This window comes from Nerophis lumbriciformis, linkage group LG01, assembly GCF_033978685.3.
Source record: "Nerophis lumbriciformis linkage group LG01, RoL_Nlum_v2.1, whole genome shotgun sequence".
In the NCBI taxonomy this organism is placed as follows: domain Eukaryota; kingdom Metazoa; phylum Chordata; class Actinopteri; order Syngnathiformes; family Syngnathidae; genus Nerophis; species Nerophis lumbriciformis.
This window is the reverse complement of record NC_084548.2, coordinates 71,615,276-71,634,660: the sequence shown is the minus strand read 5'-3', so window position 1 is coordinate 71,634,660 and position 19,385 is coordinate 71,615,276. Positions and strand designations below refer to the sequence as shown.

Genomic DNA, 19,385 nt, shown 5'->3' with positions numbered 1-19,385 from the left:
TTTTTACTGTAAAATGTTCCTGAAACATTTTTGCGACTGACCTGTCGGTTTTTTACTGAACATTTTTTGCGACTGACCTGTCGGTTTTTTACTGTAAAATTTTTACTGTAAAAAGTTTTGCGACTGACCTGTCAGTTATTTTCTGTAAAATGTTACTGAAACATTTTTGCGACTGACCTGTCGGTTTTTTACTGAAAAGTTTTTGCGACTGACCTGTCTTTTTACTGTAAAATGTTTACTGTAAAATGTTTACTGTAAAATCTTCGCGACTGACCTGTCTGTTTTTTACTGTAAAATGTTTACTGTAAAATTTTTGCGACTGACCTGTTAGTTTTTTACTGTAAAATTTTTATTGCAAAATTTTTGCGACTGACCTGTCATTTTTTTCCTGTAAAATATTTACTGTAAAATGTTTGCCACTGACCTGTCAATTTTTTACTGTAAAATTTTTGCGACCGACCTGTCAATTTTTTACTGTAAAATTTTTACTGTCAAATGTTTGCCACTGACCTGTCAGTTTTTTACAGTAAATTTTTTTACTGTAAAATTTTTGCGACTGACCTGATGGTTTTTTACTGTAAAATTTTTACTGTCAAAGTTTTGCGACTGACCTGTCGGTTTTTTACCGTAAAGTTTTTACTTTAAAATTTTTGCGACTGACCTGTCGGTTTTTTACTGTAAAATTTTTACTGTAAAAGTTTTGCGACTGACCTGTCGGTTTTTTACTGTACATTTTTTGCGACTGACCTGTCGTTTTTTTTTACTGTAAACTTTTTACTGAAAATTTTTTGCGACTGACCTGTCGGTTTTGTACTGTAAAATGTTTACTGTAAAAGTTTTGCGACTGACCTGTTGGTTGTTACTGTAAAATTTTTGCGACTGACCTGTCGTTTTTTTACTGTAAAATTTTTACTGTAAAACTTTCACTGTAAAAGTTTTGCAACCGACCTGTACGTTTTTTACTGTAACATTTTTTCTGTAAAATTTTTGCCACTGACCTGTCGGTTTTTTTACTGTAAAAATGTTGTCACTGACCTGTCGTTTTTTTTTTACTGTAACATTTTTACTGTAAAAGTTTTGCGACTGACCTGTCGGTTTTTTACTGTAACATTTTTACAGTAAAAATTTTGCGACTGGCCGATCTTTTTTTACTGTAGAAGTTTTACTGTAAAATTTTTGCGACGGACCTGTCCGTTTCTTACTGTAAATTTTTTACTGTAAAATTTTTGCGACTGACCTGTCGTTTTTTTTTACTGTTAAATCTACACTTTTTATTTTATTTTACATCGTACATAAAAAAAAAAATCATCAAATGCATTGGCAATTGTGTAATGATATCATTCAGTGTTAGAAGTGGCAAACATAACTGCGATACGGCCCTCTATCAAAACGAGTTTGACACTCCTGATCTAGTAAGACCGGAAGTTTTGGGCGAATCTTACGGGGTTAGTTTGCTACGCCGACTACGAGGAGTGCTTGTAACTCAAATACAAGTACATGATTTCAACACTGTTCCTGTATGGCATTTTCATAATAAAAGTGCATTTGTGTCGGAACAATGGGCTCTGTTTTTAAAGTGAATTTAAATAATGCAAGCAATAAATAACCTGCTATTAATCACGTTTAATCTAAATGAATGATTAATTAGATTAAAAAATTAATCGTTTGACAGCACTAAATCCGAATTTCTAAAGAAGCGCATATTGATTGTTGACAAGCGTGCAAAGAAAGACACGACGGCAGGAGAAGGAACATGAAATGCACTTTAAGAGAGTGGTCAACATTCATGTACAACAGTGATCACAAACGTTATGCCGACAGTCCTCAGAGTCGTCCTCCATTCTGGCACTCGTACCAAGAAGGACCCTTCATTAGGTACATGAAGTCAAACAGTGGCCTCATATTTATCATTAATACTATTTCTGAGTAAAAAGCCAATATATACTGGTTATTTGACCACAAATGAAGGCCTCAGAATATTTATGAAGATGACTTATTTACAAAACTCAAAGCCAGTGAAGTTGTCACGTTGTGTAAATGGTAAATAAAAACAAATCCTTTTCAACTTATATTCAATTGAATAGACTGCAAAGACAAGATATTTCATGTTCACACTGAGAAACTTCTTTTTTTTTTTTTAATAGTCATTAACTTAGAATTTAATGGCAGCTTGGCATTGTCTTGCTGAAATAAGCAGGGGCGTCCATGATAACAACATATGTTGCTCCAAAAGCTGTATGTACCTTTCAGCATTAATGGTGCCTTCACAGATGTGTAAGTTACCCATGTCTTGGGCACTAATACACCCCCATACCATCACACATGCTGCCTTTTACACTTTGCGCCGAGAACAATCCGGATGGTTCTTTTCCTCTTTGGTCCGGAGGACACGACGTCCACAGTTTCCGAAAACAATTTGAAATGTGGACTCGTCAGACCACAGAACACTTTTACACTTTGCATCAGTCCATCTTAGATGAACTCGGGGCCCAGCGAAACCGGTGGCGTTTCTGGGTGTTGTTGATAAATGGCTTTGCGTAGTAGAGTTTTAAGTTGTACTTACAGATGTAGCAACCAACTGTAGTTACTGACAGTGGTTTTCTGAAGTGTTCCTGAGCCCATGTGGTGATATCCTTCACACACTGATGATGGATCGAAGGTCAGGGGCATTCAATGTTATTTTTTCAGCCTTGCTACTTACGTGGAGTGATTTCTCCAGATTCTCTGAACCTTTTGATGATATTACGGAGCGTAGATGGTGAAATCCCTAAATTCCTTGCAATAGCTGGTTGAGAAATGTTGTGACCCTCGCCCTATCCTTGTTTGTGAATGACTGAGAATTTCATGGAAGCTGCTTTTATACCCAATCATGGCACCCACCTGTTCCCAATTAGCCTGTTCACCTGTGGGATGTTCCAAATACGTCTTTGATGAGCACTTCCTCAACTTTCTCAGTCTTTCTTGCCACTTGTGCCAGCTTTTTTGAAACATGTCCCACTACATTGTCTAGTTTATATTAGTATTGTTTATTATTATACACCTACTCAGTGGCCTAGTGGCTAGAGTGTCCGCCCTGAGATCGGTAGGTCGTGAGTTCAAACCCCCAGCCGAGTCATACCAAAGACTATAAAAATGGGACCCATTACCTCCCTGCATGGCACTCAGCATCAAGGGTTGGAATTGGGGGTTAAATCACCACCGCTGCTGATCATTGCTCCCCTCACCTCCCAGGGGGGGAACAAGGGGATGGGTCAAATGCAGAGGACAGATTTCACCACACCTAGTCTGTGTGTGACAATCATTGGTACTTTAACTTGAACTTAAATTTATTATTATATACAGTATATATATATATATATATATATATATATATATATATATATATATATATATATATATATATATATATATATAAAATAAATCATAGAGCTACTACGCCCCCTTGTGGTCTGTGCCGTCTACTCCTCCTGTACGTAGTAACTATGTTGCAGGCATCAAATTCCAACTGAACTTTATTATTATATACAGTACATATATATATATATATATATATATATATATATATATATATATATATATATAAAATAAAATAAATCATAGAGCTACTACGCCCCCTTGTGGTCTGTGCCGTCTACTCCTCCTGTACGTAGTAACTATGTTGCAGGCATCAAATTCCAACTGAACTTTATTATTATATACAGTATATATATATATATATATATATATATATATAAAATAAATCATAGAGCTACTACGCCACCTTGTGGTCTGTGCCGTCTACTCCTCCTGTACGTAGTAACTATGTTGCAGGCATCAAATTCCAACTGAACTTTATTATTATATACAGTATATATGTATATATATATATATATATATATATATATACATATATATATATATATAAAATAAATCATAGAGCTACTACGCCCCCTTGTGGTCTGTGCCGTCTACTCCTCCTGTACGTAGTAACTATGTTGCAGGCATCAAATTCCAACTGAGCTAATATTTGCAAAAAATAACAAAGTTTACCAGTGTGAACATGAAATATCTTGTCTTTGCAGTCTATTCAATTGAATATAAGTTGAAAAGGATTTGCAAATCATTGTATTCTCTTTTTATTTACCATTTACACAATGTGTTAATGGTACTTCACTGGTTTTGGGTTTTGTAGATGTGATGTTTTGGGACACTTCTTCTATGATGCGTACACCTAACAAAGGTACGTACACCGTAAATACTCCAATTAAGGCCTCTACTCAATCAACCAGCAACATGCGCGAGAGCTGTAGGCGACCTGGACAAATTTCACCACACCTAGTCTGTGTGTGACAATCATTGGTACTTTAACTTAACTTTATTATTATATATACATATATATAGTGCTTATATATATATAATAAATGAAAGAGCTACTATGCCCCCTTGTGGTCTGTGCCGTCAACTCCTCCTGTGCGTAACAATGTTGCAGGCATCAAATTCCAAATGAGCGAATATTTGCAAACAATACCAAAGTTTACCAGTTGGAACGTTAAGTATCTTGTCTTTGCAGTCTATTCAATTGAATATATTGGAATTATATTTTTTTCTCTTTTTGATGGTCTAGATCAGTGGTTCTCAAATGGGGGTACTTGAAGGTATATCAAGGGGTACGTGAGATTTTTTTAAAATGTCTGTCAAAAAGAACTGTGAAAAGAAATGCAACAATGCAATATTCAGTGTTGACAGCTGGATTTTTTGTGGACATGTTCCATAAATATTGATGTTAAAGATTTATTTTTTTGTGAAGAAATGTTTAGAATTAAGTTCATGAATCCAGACGGATCTCTATTACAATCCCCAAAGAGGGCACTTTAAGTTGATGATTACTTCTATGTGTAGAAATCTTTATTAGGGACCGCAATGTCCCTTTGGGACAGAGGACCCTATTGAAATTGTAAAGTTTTATTATTATTATTCCGCCGCCTCTTTGAGCTGTAATTGGACCCCCTTAACATGCTTCAAAACTCACCATATTTGACACACACATCAGGACTGGCGAAAATTGCTCTCTAATAAAAAAATAAAAAAATAAAAAAAAACTCAAAATTGCGCTCTCACGCCCCCTAGGGATAAAAAACAGACAAAACTGCTTGTAACTTCCGGTAGGAATGAAACAAAAAACTCTATGTAGGTCTGACTTAGACCTAGATTTCATACATTGACATCCTTCAGCAAAAATCAACAGGAAGTGGGCAATTCCCCCTTCAAAACAAAGGTTTTGTAAAAACAGTCACTTTTGCCTCTTTGAGCTGTAATTTGACCCCCTTAACATGCTTCAAAACACACCAAACTGGACACACACATCAGGACTGGCAAAAACTCTGATCTAATAAAAAAACTGAACCCCAAAACTAAAAATTGCGCTCTAGCGCCCCCTAGGAAGAAAGCACAGACACAACTGCTCCTAGGAAGAAAACTCAGACAAAACTGCCTGTAACTTCCAATAGGAATGTCTTCAAGACATGAAACAAAAACCTCTATGTAGGTCTCACTAAGACCTACATTTCATAAACTGACAACCCCCAGCAAAAATCAACAGGAAGTTTGCAATTCCCCCTTCAAAACAAAGGTTTTGTAAAAACAGTCACTTTTGCCTCTTTGAGCTGTAATTTGACCCCCTTAACATGCTTCAAAACACACCAAACTGGACACACACATCAGGACTGGCAAAAACTCTGATCTAATAAAAAAAAAACGAACCCCAAAACTAAAAATTGCGCTCTAGCGCCCCCTAGGAAGAAAGCACAGACACAACTGCTCCTAGGAAGAAAACTCAGACAAAACTGCCTGTAACTTCCAGTAGGAATGTCTTAAAGACATGAAACAAAAACCTCTATATAGGTCTCACTTAGACCTACATTTCATAAACTGACAACCCCCAGCAAAAATCAACATCCATCCCATCCATTTTCTACCGCTTATTCCCTTTGGGGTCGCGGGGGGCGCTGGAGCCTATCTCAGCTACAATCGGGCGGAAGGCGGGGTACACCCTGGACAAGTCGCCACCTCATCGCAGGGCCAACACAGATAGACAGACAACATTTACACTCACATTCACACACTAGGGCCAATTTAGTGTTGCCAATCAACTTATCCCCAGGTGCATGTCTTTGGAGGTGGGAGGAAGCCGGAGTACCCGGAGGGAACCCACGCAGTCACGGGGAGAACATGCAAACTCCACACAGAAAGATCCCGAGTTTGCAATTCCCCCTTCAAAACAAGTTTTGTAAAAATCGGTCACTTTTTTTCAAACATTATCTCCTCTGAGCGCGTTTGTCGTGTCGGCTTCAAACTAGCACAGGAGAGAGATTGAACCCTTTTGATTAAAAGTTGCCCAAAGAGTTTTAATTACTGCTCCGGTTTGGATTTTATGTGCCATCAAAGTCGGTCCCGTCCAGGGCCGGCCCGTGGCATAGGCCGTATAGGCAAATGCTAAGGGCGCCGTCCATCAGGGGGCGCCACGCCAGTGCCACAAATGTTGGAGAGAAAAAAAAAGTTGGTACTATTATTTCTAAATACAAAAAATAATCCCACGTTAATTAAAATGCAAAGTAAAGCCTATTTAATAGAAATATTATTTGTTACAACATTACGCCCCCCCCCCCCCAGCACGGTGCGTCCCCTCCCTTCCCGTATCATGACTCTTTTTGGACGTCACCACATCAACAAATCAACACAAGATGTCAAAACGGCCAAAACTGTCAGGTGCCCAGGGAAGAAACAAGAGAAAAGAAGAGGAGGAGAAACGAGAAAAGACAGAGGTAGCAGGTAGGTAACGTTAGCCTACATGAAATGATTTGTCTGTTACAGAATGTGATAGTAACCTGGCTTTTTAGCATTAAGCTAATGTTACATGATTCGGCAATTGCTAATCAATAAATAGCTAGTTCTGTTTTAACGTCGGGTTAATATTGTGGAGGGGGCTAAATTGTTATGGAAAATAATAACGTAACGTTAGGTAATTACAGTACTCCCACCTTACATTCCTCAGGGACATTTGTATTAGATCTTTTAAGCAGGTGTTTTTTGTTTACATTATTGCCTTCTGGTTAGCTAATGTTTGCCCTGCAGGTAATAGTCACTTTTCCACCCCTTTATATATTAGGTATAGTTGTAAGTAAAAAAAAAGAAGGTCAAAGACAAAGCTATTCGGTTTCTTGTGAGTATATACACTTCACTGCCGATGTCGGCTTAGGGCGCCAGATTGGTTAGGGCCGGGCCTGGTCCCGTCCATCGCTGCTTGCAGCTTTAATTTATAATTGAATCACTTGTTTATTTTTCAACAAGTTTTTAGTTATTTTTATATCTTTTTGTCCAATTAGTTCAAGAAAGACCACAAGAAATGAGCAATATTTTGGACTGTTATACAATTTAATGGATCAGAAACTGATGACATAGTGCTGTATTTGACTTCTTTAACTCTTTTTTTCCAACCAAAAATGGTTTGCTCTGATTAGGGGGTACTTGAATTAAAAAAATGTTCACAGGGGGAACATCACTGAAAAAAGGTTGAGAACCACTGGTCTAGATGAGCTAGAATTGGAGCATTTACGATGTCATCGGTGAGTGTGGTATCAGTTTGGTATTCATTGCTGCGTGACGGCCAGGTGACCTTCTTCTCGCTCGGATGCTACACGGAAAGGCTGCGTCTGTGGGAAAGTTCTGGTCCTTACCTGGTCTTCAGGCGTCCCGGGCGTCGGACGTGGCCATGGGGAAGAGCATGTCGCTCTCCAGGGAGAGGTTGCTCCCCAGGTGGCCCCTGAGCAGGAAGTGCGTCCTCCTCTGCAGGAGCCTCTGCTGCTCCTGCTTGAGCTCCACGTAGGAGCGCGAGAAGGTGTGGAAGATGGAGGTGACGGGGAAGGCCATGAGGAGGATGCCGCTCAGGATGCTGCTCAGGGCCACCACCTGGCCCGGGATGCTGCGCGGCACCATGTCGCCGTAGCCCACCGTCGTCATGGTGATGACGGCCCACCAGTAGGTGGCGGGGATGCTGGTGAACTCCGGCGCCGCGCCCATCTCGCTCTCGATCAGGTAGACCAGCGGCGAGTAGAGGGCGATGGCCACGCACAGGAAGAGGAGCAGCAGGCCGAACTCGCGCGTGCAGCGGCGGGCCGTCAGCCCCAGCGTCTGCAGGCCCAGCGAGTGGCGGGCCAGCCGCATCACGTAGAGGATGCGCAGCGCCCGCAGCACGCGCAGCACCAGGCCCACCTTGTCCAGGTAGCTGCCGCCGGCGCCGCGGCCCTCGGAGGTGGTGTCCACCAGCAGCGTGATGTAGTAGGGCAGGATGGCCAGCACGTCGATGAGGTTGAGGGGCTGGCGCAGGAAGGTCAGCTTGGAGCGGTCCTGGATGAAGCGCAGGGAGAACTCCAGGGAGAACCAGGCCACGCACACCGTCTCCACGATGAAGATGTTGTAGCACATCTTGGAACACGTGCCCTGCGCAACACACACATACACACACACACACACACACACACACACACACACACACACACACACACACACACACACACACACACACACTGTTGCTTGGTGACCACTAGGGGGCGCCGCTGCATTGCATAATCTAGCACAGACTGGTCTCAACTCATTCATTCATATTTACAACTAATATTGTTCACTATTTACACTAGTTATGCACTGGTTACATATTTACAACTATTATTGTTCACTATTTACATGCATTGTTTACATATTTACAAGTATTATTGTTCACTATTTACATGCATTGTTTACATATTTACAAGTATTATTGTTCACTATTTACATGCATTGTTTACATATTTACAAGTATTATTGTTCACTATTTACATGCATTGTTTACATATTTACAAGTAATATTGTTCACTATTTACTAGTTGTGCACTGGTTACATATTTACAAGTATTATTGTTCACTATTTACACTAGTTATGCACTGGTTACATATTTACAAGTATTATTGTTCACTATTTACATGCATTGTTTACATATTTACAAGTATTATTGTTCACTATTTACTAGTTGTGCACTGGTTACATATTTACAAGTATTATTGTTCACTATTTACACTAGTTATGCACTGGTTACATATTTACAAGTATTATTGTTCACTATTTACATGCATTGTTTACATATTTACAAGTATTATTGTTCACTATTTACACTAGTTATGCACTGGTTTCATATTTACAAGTATTATTATTCACTATTTACATGCATTGTTTACATATTTACAAGTATTATTGTTCACTATTTACACTAGTTATGCACTGGTTTCATATTTACAAGTATTATTGTTCACTATTTACATGCATTGTTTACATATTTACAAGTATTATTGTTCACTATTTACAGTAGTTATGCACTGGTTTCATATTTACAAGTATTATTGTTAACTATTTACATGCATTGTTTACATATTTACAAGTAATATTGTTCACTATTTACACTAGTTATGCACTGGTTTCATATTTACAAGTATTATTGTTCACTATGTACATGCGTTGTTTACATATTTACAAGTAGTATTGTTCACTATTTACTAGTTGTGCACTGGTTACATATTTACAAGTATTATTGTTCACTATTTACACTAGTTATGCACTGGTTTCATATTTACAAGAATTATTGTTTACTATTTACATGCATTGTTTACATATTTACAAGTAATATTGTTCACTATTTACTAGTTGTGCACTGGTTACATATTTACAAGTATTATTGTTCACTATTTACACTAGTTATGCACTGGTTTCATATTTACAAGTATTATTGTTAACTATTTACATGCATTGTTTACATATTTACAAGTATTATTGTTCACTATTTACATGCATTGTTTACATATTTACAAGTATTATTGTTCACTATTTACACTAGTTATGCACTGGTTTCATATTTACAAGTATTATTGTTAACTATTTACATGCATTGTTTACATATTTACAAGTATTATTGTTCACTATTTATATGCATTGTTTACATATTTACAAGTAATATTTTTCACTATTTACACTAGTTATGCACTGGTTACACATTTACAAGTATTATTGTTCACTATTTACATGCATTGTTTACATATTTACAAGTATTATTGTTCACTATTTACACTAGTTATGCACTGGTTACATATTTACAAGTATTATTGTTCACTATTTACATGCATTGTTTACATATTTACAAGTATTATTGTTCACTATTTACACTAGTTATGCACTGGTTTCATATTTACAAGTATTATTGTTCACTATTTACATGCATTGTTTACATATTTACAAGTATTATTGTTCACTATATACAAGTTGTGCACTGGTTTCATATTTACAAGTATTATTGTTAACTATTTACATGCATTGTTTACATATTTACAAGTAATATTGTTCACTATTTACACTAGTTATGCACTGGTTTCATATTTACAAGTATTATTGTTCACTATGTACATGCGTTGTTTACATATTTACAAGTAGTATTGTTCACTATTTACTAGTTGTGCACTGGTTACATATTTACAAGTATTATTGTTCACTATTTACATGCATTGTTTACATATTTACAAGTATTATTGTTCACTATTTACACTAGTTATGCACTGGTTTCATATTTACAAGTATTATTGTTTACTATTTACATGCATTGTTTACATATTTACAAGTAATATTGTTCACTATTTACTAGTTGTGCACTGGTTACATATTTACAAGTATTATTGTTCACTATTTACACTAGTTATGCACTGGTTTCATATTTACAAGTATTATTGTTAACTATTTACATGCATTGTTTACATATTTACAAGTATTATTGTTCACTATTTATATGCATTGTTTACATATTTACAAGTAATATTTTTCACTATTTACACTAGTTATGCACTGGTTACACATTTACAAGTATTATTGTTCACTATTTACATGCATTGTTTACATATTTACAAGTATTATTGTTCACTATTTACACTAGTTATGCACTGGTTTCATATTTACAAGTATTATTATTCACTATTTACATGCATTGTTTACATATTTACAAGTATTATTGTTCACTATTTACACTAGTTATGCACTGGTTTCATATTTACAAGTATTATTGTTCACTATTTACATGCATTGTTTACATATTTACAAGTATTATTGTTCACTATTTACACTAGTTATGCACTGGTTTCATATTTACAAGTATTATTGTTAACTATTTACATGCATTGTTTACATATTTACAAGTAATATTGTTCACTATTTACACTAGTTATGCACTGGTTTCATATTTACAAGTATTATTGTTCACTATGTACATGCGTTGTTTACATATTTACAAGTAGTATTGTTCACTATTTACTAGTTGTGCACTGGTTACATATTTACAAGTATTATTGTTCACTATTTACATGCATTGTTTACATATTTACAAGTATTATTGTTCACTATTTACACTAGTTATGCACTGGTTTCATATTTACAAGTATTATTGTTTACTATTTACATGCATTGTTTACATATTTACAAGTAATATTGTTCACTATTTACTAGTTGTGCACTGGTTACATATTTACAAGTATTATTGTTCACTATTTACACTAGTTATGCACTGGTTTCATATTTACAAGTATTATTGTTAACTATTTACATGCATTGTTTACATATTTACAAGTATTATTGTTCACTATTTATATGCATTGTTTACATATTTACAAGTAAAATTTTTCACTATTTACACTAGTTATGCACTGGTTACACATTTACAAGTATTATTGTTCACTATTTACATGCATTGTTTACATATTTACAAGTAATATTTTTCACTATTTACACTAGTTATGCACTGGTTACATATTTACAAGTATTATTGTTCACTATTTACACTAGTTGTGCACTGGTTTCATATTTACAAGTATTATTGTTCACTATTTACATGCATTGTTTACATATTTACAAGTATTATTGTTCACTATTTACATCCATTTTTTTTACATATTTACAAGTAATATTGTTCACTATTTACTAGTTGTGCACTGGTTACATATTTACAAGTATTATTGTTCACTATTTACATGCATTGTTTACATATTTACAAGTATTATTGTTCACTATTTACACTAGTTATGCACTGGTTTCATATTTACAAGTATTATTGTTTACTATTTACATGCATTGTTTACATATTTACAAGTAATATTGTTCACTATTTACTAGTTGTGCACTGGTTACATATTTACAAGTATTATTGTTCACTATTTACATGCATTGCTTACATATTTACAAGTATTATTGTTCACTATTTACACTAGTTATGCACTGGTTTCATATTTACAAGTATTATTGTTCACTATTTACATGCGTTGTTTACATATTTACAAGTAGTATTGTTCACTATTTACTAGTTGTGCACTGGTTACATATTTACAAGTATTATTGTTCACTATTTACATGCATTGTTTACATATTTACAAGTATTATTGTTCACTATTTACACTAGTTATGCACTGGTTTCATATTTACAAGTATTATTGTTTACTATTTACATGCATTGTTTACATATTTACAAGTAATATTGTTCACTATTTACTAGTTGTGCACTGGTTACATATTTACAAGTATTATTGTTCACTATTTACACTAGTTATGCACTGGTTTCATATTTACAAGTATTATTGTTAACTATTTACATGCATTGTTTACATATTTACAAGTATTATTGTTCACTATTTATATGCATTGTTTACATATTTACAAGTAATATTTTTCACTATTTACACTAGTTATGCACTGGTTACACATTTACAAGTATTATTGTTCACTATTTACATGCATTGTTTACATATTTACAAGTAATATTTTTCACTATTTACACTAGTTATGCACTGGTTACATATTTACAAGTATTATTGTTCACTATTTACACTAGTTGTGCACTGGTTTCATATTTACAAGTATTATTGTTCACTATTTACATGCATTGTTTACATATTTACAAGTATTATTGTTCACTATTTACATGCATTGTTTACATATTTACAAGTATTATTGTTCACTATTTACATCCATTTTTTTTTACATATTTACAAGTAATATTGTTCACTATTTACTAGTTGTGCACTGGTTACATATTTACAAGTATTATTGTTCACTATTTACATGCATTGTTTACATATTTACAAGTATTATTGTTCACTATTTACACTAGTTATGCACTGGTTTCATATTTACAAATATTATTGTTCACTATTTACATGCATTGTTTACATATTTACAAGTATTATTGTTCACTATTTACATGCATTGTTTACATATTTACAAGTAATATTGTTCACTATTTACTGGTTGTTGTGCATTGTTTACATATTTACAAGTATTATTGTTCACTATTTACATGCATTGTTTACATATTTACAAGTATTATTGTTCACTATTTACACTAGTTATGCACTGGTTTCATATTTACAAGTATTATTGTTCACTATTTACATGCATTGTTTACATATTTACAAGTAATATTGTTCACTATTTACTAGTTGTGCACTGGTTACATATTTACAAGTATTATTGTTCACTATTTACATGCATTTTTTTTTTTACATATTTACAAGTAATATTGTTCACTATTTACTAGTTGTGCACTGGTTACATATTTACAACTATTATTGTTCACTATTTACATGCATTGTTTACATATTTACAAGTAATATTGTTCACTATTTACTAGTTGTGCACTGGTTACATATTCACAAGTATTATTGCTCACTATTTACATGCATTGTTTACATATTTACAAGTAATATTGTTCACTATTTACACTAGTTATGCACTGGTTACATATTTACAACTATTATTGTTCACTATTTACATGCATTGTTTACATATTTGCAATTATTATTGTTCACTATTTACACTAGTTATGCACTGGTTACATATTTACAAGTATTATTGTTCACTATTTACATGCATTGTTTACATATTTACAAGTATTATTGTTCACTATTTACATGCATTGTTTACATATTTACAAGTAATATTGTTCACTATTTACTAGTTGTGCACTGGTTACATATTTACAAGTATTATTGTTCACTATTTACACTAGTTATGCACTGGTTACATATTTACAACTATTATTGTTCACTATTTACATGCATTTTTTTTACATATTTACAAGTAATATTGTTCACTATTTACTAGTTGTGCACTGGTTACATATTTACAAGTATTATTGTTCACTATTTACATTAGTTATGCACTGGTTACATATTTACAAGTATTATTGTTCACTATTTACATGCATTGTTTACATATTTACAAGTAATATTTTTCACTATTTACACTAGTTATGCACTGGTTACATATTTACAAGTATTATTGTTCACTATTTACATGCATTGTTTACATATTTACAAGTAATATTTTTCACTATTTACACTAGTTATGCACTGGTTACACATTTACAAGTATTATTGTTCACTTTTTACATTAGTTATGCACTGGTTACATATTTACAAGAATTATTGTTCACTATTTACATGCATTGTTTACATATTTACAAGTAATATTTTTCACTATTTACACTAGTTATGCACTGGTTTCATATTTACAAGTATTATTGTTCACTATTTACATGCATTGTTTACATTTTTACAAGTATTATTGTTCACTATTTACACTAGTTATGCACTGGTTACATATTTACAAGTATTATTGTTCACTATTTACACTAGTTATGCACTGGTTACATATGTATAAGTATTATTGTTCACTATTTACATGCATTGTTTACATATTTACAAGTAATATTTTTCACTATTTACACTAGTTATGCACTGGTTTCATATTTACAACTATTGTTGTTCACTATTTACATGCATTGTTTACATATTTACAAGTATTATTGTTCACTATTTACACTAGTTATGCACTATTTCTATGTTTTAATTGGTTTTACCCTTTAAAATAGTTTTTAATCATATTTATTTTCATATTGGTTTCATATATTTTTTGTTGTTGTGGTTTTTATTCAGTCATTGGTGGAGCTAAAGATAATATTTGAATATTGTTTTTAATATTGTTGTGCAGCACTTTGGAAACATTTTTTGTTGTTTAAATGTGCTATACAAATAAGGTGGATTGGATTGTAGTGTTTTAGTTCTTATCTCGCGCTCCTATTTTGGTGGCTTTTTCTCTTCTTTTGGGTATTTTCCTGTAGCAGTTTCATGTCTTCCTTTGAGCGATATTCCCCGCATCTACTTTGTTTTAGCGATCAAGAATATTTCAGTTGTTTTCATCCTTCTTTGTGCGGACATTGTTGATTGTCATGTACATTGTGGACGCCGTCTTTGCTCCGCAGTAAGTCTTTGCTGTCGTCCAGCATTCTGTTTTTGTTTACTTTGCAGCCAGTTCAGTTTTACTTTCGTTCTGCATAGCCTTCCCTAAGCGGCAATGCCTTTTCTTAGGGGCACTCACCTTTTGTTTATTTTTGGTTTAAGCATTACACACTTTTTTACCTGCTATTCAAATAAAGTGGATTGGATTGAATTGTAGTGTTTTAGTTCTTGTCTCGCGCTCCTATTTTGGTGGCTTTTTCTCTTTTTTTTGGTATTTTCCTGTAGCAGTTTCACGTCTTCCTTTGAGCGATATTCCCCGCATCTACTTTGTTTTAGCAATCAAGAATATTTCAGTTGTTTTCATCCTTCTTTGTGCGGACATTGTTGATTGTCATGTACATTGTGGACGCCGTCTTTGCTCCGCAGTAAGTCTTTGCTGTCGTCCAGCATTCTGTTTTTGTTTACTTTGCAGCCAGTTCAGTTTTACTTTCGTTCTGCATAGCCTTCCCTAAGCGGCAATGCCTTTTCTTAGGGGCACTCACCTTTTGTTTATTTTTGGTTTAAGCATTACACACTTTTTTACCTGCTATTCAAATAAAGTGGATTGGATTGAATTGTAGTGTTTTAGTTCTTGTCTCGCGCTCCTATTTTGGTGGCTTTTTCTCTTTTTTTTGGTATTTTCCTGTAGCAGTTTCACGTCTTCCTTTGAGCGATATTTCCCGCATCTACTTTGTTTTAGCAATCAAGAATATTTCAGTTGTTTTCATCCTTCTTTGTGCGGACATTGTTGACATTGTTGATTGTCATGTACATTGTAGACGCCGTCTTTGCTCCGCAGTAAGTCTTTGCTGTCGTCCAGCATTCTGTTTTTGTTTACTTTGCAGCCAGTTCAGTTTTACTTTCGTTCTGCATAACCTTCCCTAAGCTTCAATGCCTTTTCTTAGGGGCACTCACCTTTTGATTATTTTTGGTTTAAGCATAAGACACTTTTTTAACTGCTATACAAATAAAGTGGATTGAATTGGATTGTAGTGTTTTAGTTCTTGTCTCGCGCTCCTATTTTGGTGGCTTTTTCTCTTTTTTTTGGTATTTTCCTGTAGCAGTTTCATGTCTTCCTTTGAGCGATATTCCCAGCATCTACTTTGTTTTAGCAATCAAGAATATTTCAGTTGTTTTCATCCTTCTTTGTGCAGACATTATTGATTGTAATGTACATTGTGGACGCCGACTTTGCTCCGCAGTAAGTCTTTGCTGTCGTCCAGCATTCTGTTTCTGTTTACTTTGCAGCCAGTTCAGTTTTACTTTCGTTCTGCATAGCCTTCCCTAAGCTTCAATGCCTTTTCTTAGGGGCACTCACCTTTTGATTATTTTTGGTTTAAGCATAAGACACTTTTTTAACTGCTATACAAATAAAGTGAATTGGATTGGTTTGTAGTGTATTAGTTCTTGTCTCGCGCTCCTATTTTGGTGGCTTTTTCTCTTTTTTTTGGTATTTTCCTGTAGCAGTTTCATGTCTTCCTTTGAGCGATATTCCCCGTATCTACTTTGTTTTAGCAATCAAGAATATTTCAGTTGTTTTCATCCTTCTTTGTGCAGACATTGTTCGGATGTACATTGTGGACGCCGTCTTTGCTCCGCAGTAAGTCTTTGCTGTCGTCCAGCATTCAGTTTTTGTTTACTTTGCAGCCAGTTCAGTTTTACTTTTGTTCTGCATAGCCTTCCCTAAGCTTCAATGCCTTTTCTTAGGGGCACTCACCTTTTGATTATTTTTGGTTTAAGCAAAAGACACTTTTTTACCTGCTATACAAATAAAGTGGATTGGATTGGATTGTAGTGTTTTAGTTCTTGTCTCGCGCTCCTATTTTGGTGGCTTTTTCTCTTCTTTTGAGTATTTTCCTGTCGCAGTTTCATGTCTTCCTTTGAGCAATATTCCCCACATCTACTTTGTTTTAGCAATCAAGAAGATTTCAGTTGTTTTCATCCTTCTTTGTGGGGACATTGTTGATTGTCATGTCATGTTCGGATGTACATTGTGGACGTCGTCTTTGCTCCGCAGTAAGTCTTTGCTGTCGTCCAGCATTCTGTTTTTGTTTACTTTGCAGCCAGTTCAGTTTTAGTTTCGTTCCGCATAGCCTTCCCTAAGCTTCAATGCCTTTTCTTAGGGGCACTCACCTTTTGTTTATTTTTGGTTTAAGCATTAGACACTTTTGTGAAACTGCTGTTCCTGACATCTACAAAGCAATTGCTACCGGCTGCCACCTACTGATATGAAAGAGTATTACACGGTTACTCTGCCGAGCTCTGGACAGCACCGACACTCAACAACAACACATCATTTGCAGACTATAATTACTGGTTTGCGAAACATATTTTTAACCCAAATAGGTGAAATGAGATCATCTCCGGCACACCAGACTGTATCTCACAGTTGAACAACACTGGTTTAGAGGATGGCGCCTACTCACCTCCTCCTCCTCCTGCCTCATGGCGGGCATGGTGCTGATGGACAGGTTGACCGCAGTGATGGTGACAAACAAGACGGACAAACAAGCGAAGATCTGCCCGGGGAGTCCAGAGTGCGGCCTCTCCACCATGTCCCTCAGCTTGGACATGAAGCGACTCAAGCGGGACTCGGCGGGGCGCCCCCCGCTGTCCGACTCGGACACATCCCGCAGGAGCTCGTCCTCCTCCGCCGCTCGCTCCATGGCCTCGAACTCCTCCATGCGGTGCAGCAGGCGGCGGCGGCAGCACCACTCCAGGCTCTCCTCCGGCACCCCCCAGTAGAGCATCTCCTCCCGGAAGGAGAGGGCGCACATCTCCCTGAGCGAGCGCAGCTTGCCCGCCCGCAGGAAGGTCAGGATGGTGCGGAAGGCGCAGGGGTTGCGGTCGAAGAAGAACTCGTTGCGCGCCACGTCGTAGTCGTCGCAGACGCGCATGATCTCGTCGAAGCTGCTGCACAGGTGCAGCTGGCCCAGGCGGGACAGCGGGAAGTCCTCCAGGGTGGTCCAGGGCAGCTGGTAGCGCATGCCGCCCACGTTGATGATGGCGTGGAGCTTGCGGGCGTCGGACAGTGACGCCGGGTCCTGCTGGGGGGCCGGCTGCGCCCTCTTGTAGAAGGCTCCCTTGCGGGCCTCCTGCTCCTGCTGCGGGGGAGGGTCCAGGGAGGCGTCGGAGGCGCAGCTCAGGGCGCTGTAGTCGTAGTCGGAGCCGGAGCCGTCACCCGCCAGCAGGGTCATCTTCACTGGCCTGTTCGCATGACCGCACCTGACACCTGTACGCTGTCACCTGACCAAAGGACATGGTTTTCAGAAACACAATTACATTAAATACGACCCCGAAAAGGACAAGCGGTAGAAAATGGATGGATGGACAACTCTCTATAAACCCAAGGCCAGTTGATTGCAAACTAAATTGCAAACACATACTCTAGGGCAGTGGTTCTTAACCTGGGTTCGATCGAACTCTAAAGGTTCGGCGGAGGTCGAGACACACCCGACTCATCGTGTAAATAAAAGCTTCTCCCTATCGGCGTATTACGGATACGGCAACAGCAGAAGTCAGACTGATTTGCAGGTGTGTAATTTGTTGTGGGTTTATGCACTGTGTTGGTTTTGTTCTTTGAACAAGGTGATGTTCATGCACGCTTCATTTTGTGCACCAGTAATAAAACATGGTAACACTTTAGTATGGGGAACATATTCACCATTAATTAGTTGCTTATTAACATGCAAATTAGTAACATATTGGCTCTTAACTCATACTTGCCAACCTTGAGACCTCCGATTTCGGGAGGTGTGTGTGTGTGTGTGTGTGTGTGTGTGTGTGTGTGTGTGGGGGGGGGGGGGGGGGGGGGGGGGGGGGGGGGGGGGGGGGGGGGGGCGTGGTTAAGAGGGGAGGAGTATATTTACAGCTAGAATTCACCATATATATATATATATATATATATATGTATAAACATAATAAAATAAATAAAAATATATACCGGTATACATATATATAGCTAGAATTCACTGAAAGTCAAGTATTTCTTATATATATATATATATATATATATA

The 19,385-nt window shown here is 36.3% G+C and overlaps 1 protein-coding gene across 1 annotated transcript; it reads right to left on the bottom strand.

Annotated features, from left to right (window-relative positions):
* Positions 1 to 7,719: 7,719 nt before the first annotated feature.
* Positions 7,720 to 18,566, bottom strand: kcng1 (potassium voltage-gated channel, subfamily G, member 1). Its single transcript, XM_061969903.1, has 2 exons — positions 17,796 to 18,566; positions 7,720 to 8,475 (listed from the first exon to the last, which is right to left on the bottom strand). The coding sequence occupies exons 1-2, from the start codon at positions 18,564 to 18,566 to the stop codon at positions 7,720 to 7,722; spliced, it is 1,527 nt and encodes a 508-aa protein (XP_061825887.1).
* Positions 18,567 to 19,385: the final 819 nt, after the last annotated feature.